Source organism: Diabrotica undecimpunctata, chromosome 2, assembly GCF_040954645.1.
Source record: "Diabrotica undecimpunctata isolate CICGRU chromosome 2, icDiaUnde3, whole genome shotgun sequence".
NCBI classification, from domain to species: Eukaryota; Metazoa; Arthropoda; class Insecta; order Coleoptera; family Chrysomelidae; genus Diabrotica; species Diabrotica undecimpunctata.
The window spans coordinates 21,918,230-21,933,481 of NC_092804.1; the positions used below are offsets into that span (position 1 = coordinate 21,918,230).

The window sequence follows — 15,252 nt, forward strand, 5'->3', positions numbered from 1 at the left end:
TAACCCCATAGGAAAGTAGTACAGGAGAGTTAAATCGGAAGATCTTGCTGGCCATTTAATAAAACTTCGACACATTCAAAAAATATTGCCATTATACATTTTTTGTATAAAAATATTTAGATACAATCTCTACTATAAAAAAGTCATAACTTCTAAAAATGCTTGATATGAAATGGCTATTCTTAATTACTTTTTTTTTAGATGGCTTCATATGTACATGCAAGAAGGTGTATTGAAATTAATTTATGAATAATTAATGTTAGTAGTGAAGTATCTAATAAAATTTTCTATCAATCTAATTTTTTTTTGCAGAGGACCGAAGAACGTTCAGTCCCCATAGCCGTCCGCATCCATCGCACGCTAGAGCTAGCTGACGACAAATTTTATGTCATAACTTGTGGAAAAGCAGGCTTCCGGAATGCAAAAAATGAAACATCCTTAGTGTCGTTGAAGTTAGTCGATAACAACCAGAAAGTAACCGAAGCAGTATATCACCGACCTTACAACCTAACAATAGAAATCTCTAGACCAGATGGCACCTATGGATTTCGGTAATACTCTATTTAGTACAATAAACTTTTAGAAATATATTCAGTGTAGGAGTTTAATGGGTGACGAGTGATTATGGATAATAATATCATTTGTATGTTTGATTTTTGCTGTAATTGCTTTTTGGAAAGTAGCACTATTTGGCTGGGTCCTGGCTTGTTCTTGGATTTTCCGCCATTCTGCTCTGTTCCTTGCTTTGTTTTTCCAGTTGGTAATCTTAAGTGTTATCAGATCTTGTTCCACTTGTTCCATGTATTTAAGTTTGGGTCTTTCTTTTGACCTTCTCCCTACTGGTGTTTGCCTTAATATATGTTTTGGCGTTTCAGTCTCCAACATCCGTTCAACATGGCCCTTCCAGCGCAGACGTCCGATCTTTATGGATGTTATGACCTCGGATTCATTGTGTGCTGTGTATAGTTCAAAATTATATCTTCTGCGTCATATGTCATTTTTTTCATCCCCTTATATATGTGTCTAAGAATTTTTCGTTCAAACGTACCTAATAGATTCTCATCGCTTTTCGACAGTGGCCATGTCTCTGATCCATATACAAGGACTGGTTTTATCAGGATCTTGTGTATTTTGCATTTGGTTTTTCTTGTGATGTTGTTAGATCTTAGATGTTTAATTAGTCCATTATATGTTAACTTCCTTACTGACATTGTTATCTGCGGTAACTAGTGAACCTAGATATGTAAAATTTTTCACGCTTTCGATGTTATAGTCTCCTATTGTCAGATTCTGTAGATTTCTTTGGCCTGTCGATTTGCTGGCCTTTATGTATTTGGTTTTTATTTCGTTAATGTTTAGACCCCTGTTTTGTGCCGCTCTTTCTATCGCATTAAATGCTTCTATCATCTCTCTTTCGCTTCTAGCTATGATATCAACATCATCTGCAAATACCAATATTTGTACACTTTTTGTTATTATTGTTCCTCTGGTGTTGACTTTTGACTCTCTAATTATTTTCTCTAATGTGATGTTGAATAGAATACAGGATAGGCCATCTCCCTGTCGTAGGCCCGTTCTCACATGGATTGTATCTGTTAGTGCGTTTTGAATTCGAATTTTGCTTTGTACTTTAAGTGTTTCTATTACTATATTTATAAGTTAAGTTGGAATATTAAACTCTTTCAGTGCATGGATCAGAAATTCTCGATGGATGCTATCATAGGCACTCAAAATCAATGAAAAGATGCTGTGTGTCTATCTTAAATTCACTTGTCTTTTCCAAGATTTGCCTCAAGACAAAGATCTGATCTATTGTAGACTTCTGTCTGCAGAAACCACATTGATATCCCCTAACTATTTGTTCCGCATATGGTCTCAATCGGTCATACACAATATTTGACAGTATTTTATATGCCACAGTTAGTAGCGTTATTGCCCGGTAGTTTTTACATTGAAGCTAATCTCCCTTTTTATGTAGTGGGATAATTACTCCGGTATTCCAGTCTTGTGGCAGTTGTTTATTATTCCATATGTTCACTATTAGTTCGTATATCGCGTTTAATAGGGAGTCTCTGCCTTCCTTTATTAATTCTGCGCTAATGTTGTCTAATCCAGGTGACTTGTTGTGTTTTTCAGTCTGGTAACTGCTTCTTGCATTTCAGCTACTAAAGAGGGGGTTGTTTCTCTGGTATCAGTTTGATCCAGTATAATTCCATCATAAGTGGATCTTCGTTTTTTTTCAAACTTTTCTTTAAAGAATTCTGCCCATATTTGTAGTATTTCACTCTCTTGAGTTACTATATCTCTTTCTTTGTTTTAATTCTTGTCTACTTTTTTTAAATTTTTGGTAGAATTTTCTTTTTCTGATGGTTTATTTAATTCTTCCATTTCTTGCAGTTCTTTTTCTTTGTGTTCTCTTTTCTTTCTGCGATGTATTTTCTTCTCTTTCCTCCTTATATATATATATATATATATATATATATATATATATATATATATATATATATATATATATATATATATATATATATAATGGCTATACACCCCAGTGTGGGGTTAAACCGCAAATGCTTTCTAGATCCGATTTCTTAAGTGGATCAGTCTTTTTTGTTTATCTTATCTTCTTGACAATATCTCTCCATTTTTTCCTGTCTCTAGTTCTTCCTCTCCATTCTCTGACTCCTGCCCTTTGGAGGTCTTCTTCAACTTCTTGCAGCCACTTTGATCTAGGTCTTCCCCTTCTCTTTTTTCCTCCTGGATTCCATTCCATCATTGCGTATGTCACTGCCTCATCGCCTGCTCGCCAAATGTGACCTAACCATCTAACTCTGCATTGCTTTATTTTTGTTACGATGTCTTCCTTAAGTTCTTCCTTAATTTCTGCATTTGTTCTGCTTCTATATTCATTTTGCTCTGTTCTGATTGGTCCTAGTATGGTTCTCATAATCTTTCTCTCTGCTATTCTTAGGTCTTCTTCATCTTTTTTAACCATCGTCATTGTTTCTCCTGCATATAATAATATTGGCCTAATTATGGTGTTATAGATGCTCATCTTACTTTTTTTAGTCAGTGTTTTGCTTTTAAGTAATGTTTTGTTTGCAAAATAAGCTTTATTCGCTGCTAATATTTTTTCTTTTATTTCGGATTTCCTTTCTCCGGATTTACTTACTGTAACTCCTAGGTATTTGAAGTATTCTACTTCTTCAAACTCAGAACTTCCTATTTTGATTTTTTCTTTCATTGGTTTTTTCCCTAATCTTAATATTTTTGTCTTTTCTTGATTTAATCTAAGCCCCATTACCTCCCCTTTCTCTCTTATTTCTTCTAGCATTTCTTTCATTATTTTTCTGTTCTTTGTAATAATAGCAATATCGTCTGCATATGCAATTATTTGACCACCTCTTGTTCTGAGATTTCCTTTATTTATATTTCGTAGTACATATTCTAATGCTAGATTAAATAGCGTTGTTGATAAGGCATCTCCTTGTTTCATCCCTTTATTTATAATGAATTCCTCTGTCTCTCCTCTTTGTGTCTTTATGCTTATTTTTGTAGTTCTCATTGTCATTTCTATTAATTTTTTGAGTTTATGTGGAATTTTTAATTTTTTAAGTGCTATCATTAATCCGTTCCTTTTAATTGAATCAAATGCCTGTTTGAAGTCTATGAATAACATTTCCAATTCTAATTTATACTCGTTTGCTTTTTCCATTATTTGTTTTATTGTGTGTATTGCATCTATTGTAGATCTTCCTTCTGTGAATCCACATTGGTACTGTCCTACTGTCTTCTTTGTGATCTTTGATAACCTCTTTTTTATTATTGATGTCAATATTTTATATGTTGTATTTAGTAACGTTATTCCTCTATAATTTTCACAGATTTGTTGGTCTCCCTTTTTATGTACTGTTATGATCTGCCCTACCTCCCAGTCCGCTGGCATTTTCTCTTCTTTCCATATATTTTTCAATAGTGCCAGTATTTTTCCTCTTAGTTCCCTTCCCCCGAGTCTCTTTCCTCCTTAGTATTCTATATTCCTCATCTGTCTTTCGTGTTCTATTGTCGTTGTTGTAGTCGTTGATATGCAGTATTTTTCCTCTCTGTTATGTTACGACATTCTTCATCGAACCACTGTCCTTCAGTTGATTTAAGTTTTTTTTGTAGACCCAGGGTCTCTTTGGCTGCGTCTTGTATGATGTTTTTACACGCTTCCCATTCTTTGTTTACATTCTCGTGCTTTTGTCTGTTTTCTAGTCTTCCTTTTATATATTCTTTGCCTTTTTGCTATTGTCTGCTAAGTTTTTTTATTTGATATTTTTTAATTTTAGATCGCTTTTCTTTTTTAATGTTTGAGATTCTGGCTCTTATTCTACTTTCCACTAGGTAGTGATCCAAGTCTGCATTTGCCCCATCTGTTGCATACGTTTTTTACGTCTGAGTGATGTCTAGAGTCAATAATAATATGATCGATCATGTTTACCATTCCCTTATAAATATTTTTTTGCTGGAAGCATGAGCTGGCAATGACCATGTTAAGGAAAGTTGCTATTCTATATCCATTATCATTGGATAGCTCATGAATGCTGTGCTTACCTATAGTTGGTAGGTATTGTTGCTCTTTTCCTATTTTTGCGTTGAGATCACCATAAATAATTTTGATGTCATTCTTTGGGCTTGAATGGTATGCAGCTTCTAGTTCTTCATAGAATTTTCCTTTGGCATCGTCTTCCTTTTCCTCTGTAGGGGCATGCACATTTAAGATGCTATAATTAAAAAATAATTGTAATAAAATAATTTTCTAATTTTTGTAGGGTAAAAAATTGTCAAGCTTTCAACAAACCCAACGAGAGTGTATCCCTTTCAGACGATAGAGGTTGTCCAATTAATGAAAAAACTTTCCTGGGACCATTTTCATATGATTTAAAGAGCGGAACGGCGAATGCTCAACTCGCATCGATGTTTAGGTTTCCTGATAGTTCTGAAGTTCATTTTCAAGTAAGTCATATTATTTTTAGAAATTATTTTGCATTTGAAAGAAAAAGTGTGTAAAACCTACACGCTCTCATGTATACAATATAATTTGTCTTGATATTTTTTTTTAATTTAATTTGCTTGTGACAGCTTCGGCCATTAGCACGAGGCACCGTGGATACAATTATATATAAGGTACAATTACATGTTATAATATACATACTTCTTCTTCTTCTTCTTAAAGTGCCTATCCGTTCCGGACGTTGGCGATCATCACGGCTATCTTCACTTTGCTTATTGCAGCGCGGAACAGTTCAGTGGTAGTCGTGTTATACCACTTTCGCAAATTTTGAAGCCAGGAAATGCGTCTTCTTCCCGGTCCTCTCTTACCATTTACTTTCCCTTGGAGAATCAGCTGGAGAAGGCCGTAACGTTCTTGATTTCTCATTACATGACCTAGATATTCCAACTTTTTAGTTTTGACGGTCATGAGAATTTCACATTCTTTCCCCATTCTACGCAGGACCTCCACATTAGTAACTCTGTCAACCCAGGATATACGTAAGATGCGCCTATAACACCACATTTTGAAAGCTTCGAGCCGATTCATAGATGCAACAGTCAGTGTCCATGCTTCCATTCCGTAGAGCAGAACTGTGAATATGTAGCAGTTCAATAGACGGCATTTTGTTTTTAATGATATGTCTCGACTGTTGAAAATAGTTCTCATTCTAACGAATGCTGCTTTTGCTTTTATTATTCGCTGTTTAATTTCTGTTGAGTGGTCCCATTGGTTATTTAAATTGGTGCCTAGATATGTATATTGCTCGACTCTTTCGATATTCTGTTGGTTGATTGTAAGTTGAGCGTTTAGTATTGGTTTTTTACATACGATAGTTATATATTATTTAGTTTTCTAGCTTCCGGAACTGGATAGCTGTGATGACTTGGCTCTGGTTCGATAATATATCTGTGATGTCGCCCTTCATGCCCAGTTTTTGGCGTCGTTTATTGTAATGAGGGCAGTCCACAAGGATGTGTAGAACGCTTAGTGGAGATTGGCAATAGTGACAGATTGGTTTAGGTGTAGAATTCATTAGGTGACCATGTGTAAATCTGGTGTGACTGATACTGATACGCAATCTTCTAGCAACAACCATCTCATTTCTAGTTATACCAGGGTTAACGAACCGCTCAATCGTCTGATCTATTTGGTGTAAAAATGTAGTGGATTGGTTCCAAAGATTCTGCCAGTAATTTCGTACGAGTTTCTTTATACTAGTTTTTAGGTCACTGACGATTTGTATATTACGTGGTGTACAATTGGATACAGCAGCTTCTTTGGCAAAGCGATCGGCGTTATTTATTATTATGATTCATCTTATTTTATATTTTGTACTTTTAAGTATTTTACATGTTTTTAAGATTTAATGTTCTCAAAAATAAAGGTTATGTATGCATTGAAATTAAACATGAACTTCAATGTGAGCTCCGAATATTTTACAATATTTAACTGTTTAAGTTAGTTTTAAATTGTTAATTTATACAGTGTGTCCGTAAAGTATGTAATAAATTCGATATTTCCTAAATGAAAAGCCTTTTTAAAAAAACCTAAAACACGTCGATTTTTAAATTTAATGTTCTATATTTTACAATAAAATTTCATTATACAAGGTGATACACATTACAGTGATGACGTCTTCGGCTCTTTTTTTAAATGTAACACCCTGTATTTTAGGACATATTTAGATCGATAAAAATGAGCTGATTTCAAAAAAGTATAATACTCGGGTCTAATGGATATAATTTGAAAGATATGCGCTTAGAAAATAAATTATTTATTATCAATTGCAAAAAAGTAGCCTAGTTCTAGTTTTTGGTAAACTGTAATTATTTTTAGTAACGTTCAATAACAATTAAGTAGTACAATAATTGTATTAATTTTTGAATGCTCTGTATTATTGCTTAGAATTAATTTTAAGTATAAATGGATTTGAGTGTATAGCAAAGAATTGAAATACTTATGATGAGTGGGTATGGAGACAAATCGCGAACTCAGATGGACGTGTGTAATTTATTTAATGATAAATATCTAGAAATACCCATCACGCAGTCAACAGTAAGTAAGATTAAAAAGAAATTTCGAGAAACTGGTACGGTTGAAAATGCACGCAAATCAGGTCGTCCCTCTGTAAATTCTGTTACAACATTAGATGTTCTACTTGCTTTTGAAGAAGATGCGCACACTTCTGTTCGTAAGCTTAGTAGTGATCTCGATGTTTGCAAAACAACGATACACAAAGTACGTAAAAGTAAATAAAGTAAGTAAAATGGCCAGTTGTACAGGAATTAAACAAGAATGATCCAGATAAAAGAATACAAGTTTGCGAAATAATGATGGATAACAGCCACCGAAACCCTTTCTTCGTTCAAAATATTATTTTTTCTGATGAGGTTACATTCAAATTAAATGACGAGGTCAACCGTCAGAATTGTAGATACTGGGCAAAAGAAAACTCCAACTAGATGCGGGAACATCATACACAATACTCGCAAAAGGTAAACGTATGGGCTGGCATTGTAAGAAATAAAATCATTAGACCTTACTATCGATTTTATTATTTTGGGCGAGGAATTGGCGATTTGATAAATGTCTCTACCATACAATAAAACTCGAGGTGTAAAATGTCGTAAAATATTTAGAAGACTTTTTCAAAAAGATTTTGTTAACGGCATTCAATCTAGATTGGAATAGCTTCAGTTGTAGGCTTGGACTCATTAAAAGCGACATTCTTTCGTTGGTACTTATTGTTATAGGTAAAAAAACACAAGACATTTTCACGCTGCAACTACAATTTGGAGATTGTAGATACTCTGAATCTCATCTGTCCTTAAATAGTGAACTTCCAAAATGCGCAACCTGTATTATAGTAGAGAGAATACCACATTTCCAAATAGACTTCCTTAACCCCTTAAGAAACTATCCCGAGTTAATTCGTTTTATCTACAAAGGTAGACTCGGGTGGACTCGATACATTCCAAACAAAAGGACACGATTTGGTGTAAAAAAATAGATGCTGGGTGAATCCTGCTCCGGATATATTTGGTATAACATAATTTATACGGGTAAGGATACAAAGTGTGGCAAACAATATAAAGATCTTCCAGTATCAACACGTATTGTTATGACGCTAACGAAACCTTCAGACTACAGTTTGACTACAGACAACTTTTATATATGCTCTGAACTAACAGACCTTTTATTAGCAGTTCACACAGATACGCACGGTACTATTAGAATACAAAGAAAGGGTCTACTACCAGAAATGAAGAACAAAATTAAGTTATCGCGTTTCAAAAAGGAGAGGCAACAGTAATGAAGTGAAAGGATAAATGGGAGGTTTGTGTGCTGTCAACATTGCATAATGCCGAAATGGTTACTGAAGAAAGGTAAGTAAAGAAGATAAAACTTAGGATTGTTCAAAACTACAACAATACTATGGGTGGTGTCGAGAGAGTCAACCAACATCTTGCTAATTACCCTGTAAACCGAAAGCGTGGAAAGAGATATTACAAAAAAATATTCTTCCACCTTCTCGAACATGCTGAGTGAAATGCTTTTGTGCTGTACAAGAAAAGCGGAGGACTAGGAACGCATCTAGAATTTCGAATGGGTTTGATAACGGAACTTATTGAGGTTTGCTACAAAGATAGAGATGTGTCAAATCGAAGACTTTCAACGCTTCCAAACCCACTTAAACTCACCGGTTGACATTTTCCCGAAATTGTACCTGTCACAGGGAAAAAAGCTCATTCATCTAGAATGTGTGTTTTGTGCAGTAAGGCGAAGGATGTATCCTGAAAGAAGTTGAGGCGCAAATGTTGTTTGTGTTCATTATTATAAAAATATAAATACATATATGCAGGTCGTGTTTTTTACGCTACAATGCAAATGTAACTCTTCTGAAATACTTTTTGATTATTATCCACAGCGTGCACAAAAACTTTTGTTGTCTAGTTTGCTGGGAATGGCTTTTAGATAAAAAAACAAACATATAATGCTCTAGGTAAGGTAGACAACAAAACCTTTTGCTCGCAGATTTTATTTATCCAACCAAAAACCGGTCAACGAGATATCTCGGGATAGTTATTATAAATATCTTTAAACGTTAAAAAAAGTAAAAAACAAAGCAAAAACATCGTATAACATTTTTGAATTCTGCAAGAAGTGAAGAAGCATTAATAAAAAAATAGGTTTTTTTGAGACCGTTTTTGTAAAAATAAATGGTTCGTTAATTAATAAAGGGTTAATTGTGTTTCAAAGACGTTCTTTCAACATTCCAAACATGATGTATCATTATAAAATGTATTAGTATGCTATACAAAATTTATTTGTTAATTATAATGTCGCTAAAAACCTTAGGGTGAAAGTGACTAACGTTTAAATACAAAAAAATAGATTGAATAGATGTATCAACTTTTGTCATAACGCGACATAAATATAACAATATTCTCAATATAAAAATATATAAAATCATATATCAAAAAGCAGTCCTATTTTGTATTGATTTTACTTCTCACTGGAGTTTTCTGATATGACATAAGAATTCGCGATACGTATTTTCTCGGATTCTTGAGGCAAATTGAAGGAAAAAGTTTATCGAAAAGAAAAAGTTTACCCAGAAAACGCTTTTAAGTTGTAAACTGCGATCTGAAGAGAATGTAAATGGAGGTAAATGGGCAAAGTAATCTTGCACTCCAAAGTAATTTCTTTCATATTCGAATGTTTGTTCAAACAAAAACTTTGAATTGCTGGTAGTAAAATTAATGGGGGAAGAAGGTGAAGTTGAATTTCAATTTTTTTAACATTTTTTTTATATTCTATATGTTGTCAAAATTTTTATGAGTATGATTTTACACAAATATCAATAATACATTATTTCATCGGTAGATAATCAATTTTATAGATAAATAATGTCAGAGTACTAATAGAAGCTTTTAGTGGTGGTTCATATAATTTTCTACTACGAGCTAAAGTATTTTTCTCACCAAGATGTAAAGTAAAAAATTAATACAACCAAACTATTGACTTAAAATTGATAGCTTTAAGGTGCGATCTAACAGAACGTGAAGTGGCGTTCTTCATTGGCTAATAGAGATAGAAAATACATAATAGAAAAGACAAAATTTAAAAACGTTAACGAACACAACGTGGAATACCGTTTTATCTTTAAGATTTGTGGTTTAAGATCCCTGGGATAGGCCAAAACTGTCTATTTGTGGTCAGCGCGTCCAGTTCCGTGGTTTGTTGGTAAATGAACACGGTTTAAAGGAAATAAAAAGCTGATGTATAGTAGTATATTAGACAGGTACAGCCAGTATGGTGGTAATTTTACTATGGAGTGATTTAACAAAGGTGTGTTGGAATTTTTATCATTGTATAACATATCCAACTTTACTTAAATTTTTACCAGCAACACTGGCAGACAAAACTAACCGAAACCCTGATCTCGAGGAGACACGCTTCCTTGGGGTGGTTATTAAAAAGTAAATATTTATCAATTTCACACTAACATAGGGTGCCAACCCTCACTTTTCTCTTTTCTCTTCTCTCTCTCCTTTCTTCTCACTGCATGTATATTGTGTTTCTCTTTGACAACGTGAACCAACGAATAGAGCCTTTCCACGTTATGTGAGATGCCGGCTTTAAGCAACACAACTTAGACCATTCCATAGTAAAATTTCCACGACACTGACCGTAGCTGTCCCTACTGGCATCGGACCATTTGATGGGGTAAGTACGTGCTATACATCATCTTCCACCTTCCTTTGAACCGTGTCAATCACAAAGGACCTGAAATTATTAAAATTTGAAATGTGAAATTATATTAAAAGAACTACCGAGATTATACCTATCTTTGCGAACCATTATCAAGTGGTAAATGTTGTAATATAAGAATTGAAGAATGTTCCCCTTCTTATACCTTACGGATGTTGGATACTAACATAGCTATTTTTACTTTATTGACTACTGCCTTAAAAATCTTATAGTGGTCAAGTTAAACCATTTTCGTAGGTTATGCAACCAGGATATTCTTCTTCCTGGGTCTATTTTTCCATCCACTTTACCTTGAAGTAATGATTCCTTAAATAAAACTAGTGGACTTTATAGGGTTAATTTCTTTATTGTGTTAACGTCATATCAGCTTGAAAGTTGAGATTGTAATGGCCAACCGACTGGGCAGTTGATTTATAGAGCAGGTAAATTTGAAGTTTGAATAGTATCTATTCCATCCTGTGTTCTTGTGGCCATGATTATATTGTTGATTACATGACGAAACTTCAAAACCCGTTTCAGCAAGCTCTAAAGAAGCGTCAAATCTAACTTTTACTATTATTCTGTAATAAAAGAATACTGCAAAGAAACCAAATATTCAATATTGTTTAAAAGAATTCGGTCAAAATATATTCTGTCCAACAATCACTATTATTGTTACCCAGAGGCAGTAGAAATACGAATGAAATGAAATTCTTCATACCCCTTATTTGAAACTCGACCCGATTTTCTTTCCAATGCGTTAACAGACGCTATGTGCGATAATAGCAACCTCCACCATCGTAAGTAACATGACAATGTTCAACGACTTGAATGATCAGCTATGTAAACGCTATTGTAGAGTGGTGTCAACGGATTCATATTGTGTGCCGTGCTTGTTTTTAAGCGTTGGCTATCACCGTTTTACAAGCTGATAAAATGTTTCTCTTTGCCCTGAATGATCAACCGGAGTAAACTATATTTAGGTCCTCTCATTATATGACCGAAGCATTGAACCTTTCTCATTTTGATGATGATAATCAATTCTAGCTCTTCGTGTACAGATTATCTCCTTAGTGACAGAACTTCACCAACTGTTCTCCTCTTGCATTTCGTTGTCCTAGACCGAACTTTCCAGTAATATTAAAAGTACTTTCTAATCCCACTTTTGCATCAAGTCCCCTATGATGAAGAGTAAGTTCGTGTTTTTTGTCATAGCTAAGGCTTCAGATACAAGTTGGTAAAATGTTTCAAACACGGTATTTTCTTTGTCATTTTTGTCGTTTGTGCGTATACCTGTATTATATTTATATCCACTGGGAATGTAGCTAATTTAATTAGCATTTCTCGATCTAATAATGAGACAAATTTTCTTACAGACTTTGCAAGCGATTTCTTTAGTATGACCGCTACGCCGTTTTGATGTGACTCTTCGTTTGTCCGAGAGTAATATATCTGATAGTTCTGAGAATTGTGCTGGTCGTTGTTTGGCCACCTTGTTCGCAGACTCCTAATACAGAGATATTGAGTCTGCCCAATATCCTTTCTTGGTCGTTTATCGGCTCATTCGCCTTTCGGGACAATTTCTTATTCCAGGAACAAGCAGTGTCTTTATTCTCTTCTCAGCAATCTCTGAATAGGTTGTGTGAATCTTTCACCTTGCTGTTGGTTTTTAATAAAAGGATTCGTTAAGCAATTAGATAACTCTAACTAACAATCTTAATCTGCTCCTAAATAAGTTACCTACAATGGTACAGAAACGTTGAGATAAATCACATACGAGTTCTCGAAAGATGAAGCGGTCCAAACACAGAAAACAATTCACTTGAAGAGAATCACTAAATATGATCGATACATTCGATATATTTAATGTACAGTATATTATCACTGACTAACATACTCACAAAAATATTTAAAATAAAGTTGCTTTTTCCGATTTATTCTTCAAATAATTATGTAAATTTAGTTTTGCCACAATTAAAATTTACAAATATTTTTATTTTTAGTGTGACGTAGCACTGTGCAAAGGCAGCTGCTCCATACCCTCCTGTTCCAGCGACTCTATAAAATCCAGAGCGCTCAATCCAGAGGAAGGAGTACTAATGGCAGCTACAAGCGTCTTCGTAGTGGAACCAGTGGATGCTCCACGGATTCAGGAACTGTGCAACGAAGAAGCCGTAAGCCCGAAGTGGCTTCTGTGGTTATGCGTTGCTTTTGGAATACTCTTCTTGCTGATGTTGATAATTAATATCTTCTTATGTTCAGCTATGACTTGTGCATGTGCTAGGACTGAAATTATTGAGAAGGAACCTAGTATTATCGAGGATTATGATCCGTACAGGAGCTGGCATGGAAGTCAGTATGGATCAAGGTAAAAACATAATTGGAATTTTATTTTTAGGTTATATTTAAAGTTTATACGGCTGTTTCTCTGCTAATTGGAAATTTTTCCTAAGAAAACTGTCCCTAAGCAATTTTATTAAATGTGGAGAATGTTTGTTAATAAAATGAAGGGCAATAGTAAATTAAATATATATCTTTAAAAAGCTCACACATTTTCCTCTTGGTTTTTGAGTTATGGACAATTTTATGCAAACCTGTGACACGGGACTGTTATAGCCATCCAGGGAACCGTTTTTATGGACAAAAACAGTTATTTTTGTTAAGTTTAATTTGGCAGTATTTTTATAAACCTAATTTTATGACCTTAAAGTCAGTCATAATAAAAAATAAAAAAACAAAAAAGATTACTTTTACTAATTAATTATCACAACCGATATTTTAGATCGACATAATTCTTTGAAAAATTGGTAGTTTTGTTGTAACTAAATTAATTAATATTAATTATACGATGCCGTACAAAAAATTAGTGTTAACATTGTACTTCAGGAAACATTTTTAAATTAACTTATTTCTCAAGAACGGGTACAGATATAGAAAAATAATAAAATAATCTTCTTCCCTTTAGACATAAATCTGGATCTGGTAACTTTTGTAATATTTGGTCAAAACTCACATCAGAAATCTGTTGTGGAGCTAGTGAGCAACCGCTTGAAAACCGTTGCTGAAAACTTTCAGCCGTTGGTGAAAACTTACCTGAAACTAGTTCCGTGGTAAACTTTTTTTGACTATTGTCAGAGTTTTAAATAACGAAAATTGGTTTAAAATAATTGATTATTTAGTATACACCATCTAAAGGTTGTTTTTGATGATGAAATCGATGATTAACAAAGAGTAAACAAAATTTGGAAAGTCTTACCTCTGTTTAATAGTATATTAAATGGTTGTCATGCTCAAATAAGATCTGATGATATAAACATAGATGAAATTTTAATACCTTTCATCGGTCATTGCGGAATTCGCCAATACTGCCCAGGAAAACCAAATCCTGTTGGTATTAAGATTTTTGTACTTTCCAATCCCAATGGGTTAGTAAGCGATATGATAATATATTAGGGTGATTCAACATTCTCAGAGCTTACAGCACAGAAATATGGCTTGGGTGAATCGGCAATTCTTAGTTTGTGTGAAAGTCTTGTTCCTGGTCATCACATTTACTTCGATCGCTATTTTACGACAATAAAACTTGCTGATGTATTACTACAAAGAGATTTCCACGCAACAGGCACGATTGTAAACAAAAGAGTCCCTCGGGATTGTATCTTTTCTCCAGAAAAACAGTTCATGAAAAATCCAAGAGGTACATCTGAAACGAAGGTTAGAGGTGATGGCAGTTTTGCCATAACTCGCTGGTTAGACAACAAACCTGTTACGATTCTGTCAACATACCATGCTGCTAAAAACCCAGATCAATGCACAAGATGGTCAAAACGTAAAAAGGAATACGAAATGGTTAATAGACCTGAGGTGATAAAGAACTACAATTAGTTCATGGGTGGAGCTGACCTTGTTGACAGAATGTTGGTAGTCTGCAGAACAGAAATTCGTTTCATCAACCACATACTAGATTTAGGAGTTTGCAACTCTTAACTCAATACAGAGCAGTACAAAAGGAAAAACATGCATCAGCGAAAAACATTCATCAACTAAGATTATTCAAATTAGAAATGGGAGAACAAATTATTTTGTACAACACTCAGTCTTCCGATTCTGAGACCTGTAGCGCCTACGAGGACCTGGAGCCAAAACATAAAAAACGAAGAGTCAAAATTCAACATATACCTGCCGAAGTTAAACGTCTTCATAAGGTTGAATATTTAGTGGACTATGCTGATAAACAAAATAGATGCAGAAAGGTCAATTATTGTAAAAATACTACAACTGCATTTTGTATAAAGATATAAAGATATTTTTATGTAGCACACGGAAACGAAATTGTTTTTTACAGTTTCATACCAAAGGCTAAGTTCTAATACATTGTTCTGTGTATAAAAATAATGAATAATAAAAGATTACTTGAGAAAAGACAGATTTTCCATTGCATATTTTTTTATCATTTTTTGCTT

At 34.0% G+C, this 15,252-nt stretch overlaps 1 protein-coding gene across 1 annotated transcript in view; it reads left to right on the plus strand.

Moving 5' to 3' along the window:
• Positions 1-15,252, plus strand: part of LOC140434315 (uncharacterized) — a 213,395-nt gene that overhangs the window by 189,512 nt on the left and 8,631 nt on the right. Inside the window, exons 3-5 of the mRNA XM_072522480.1 lie at positions 313-551; positions 4,812-4,995; positions 12,793-13,157. Coding sequence (XP_072378581.1) covers positions 313-551; positions 4,812-4,995; positions 12,793-13,157 — 788 coding nt within the window. The remainder of the gene's footprint in view (positions 1-312; positions 552-4,811; positions 4,996-12,792; positions 13,158-15,252) is intronic.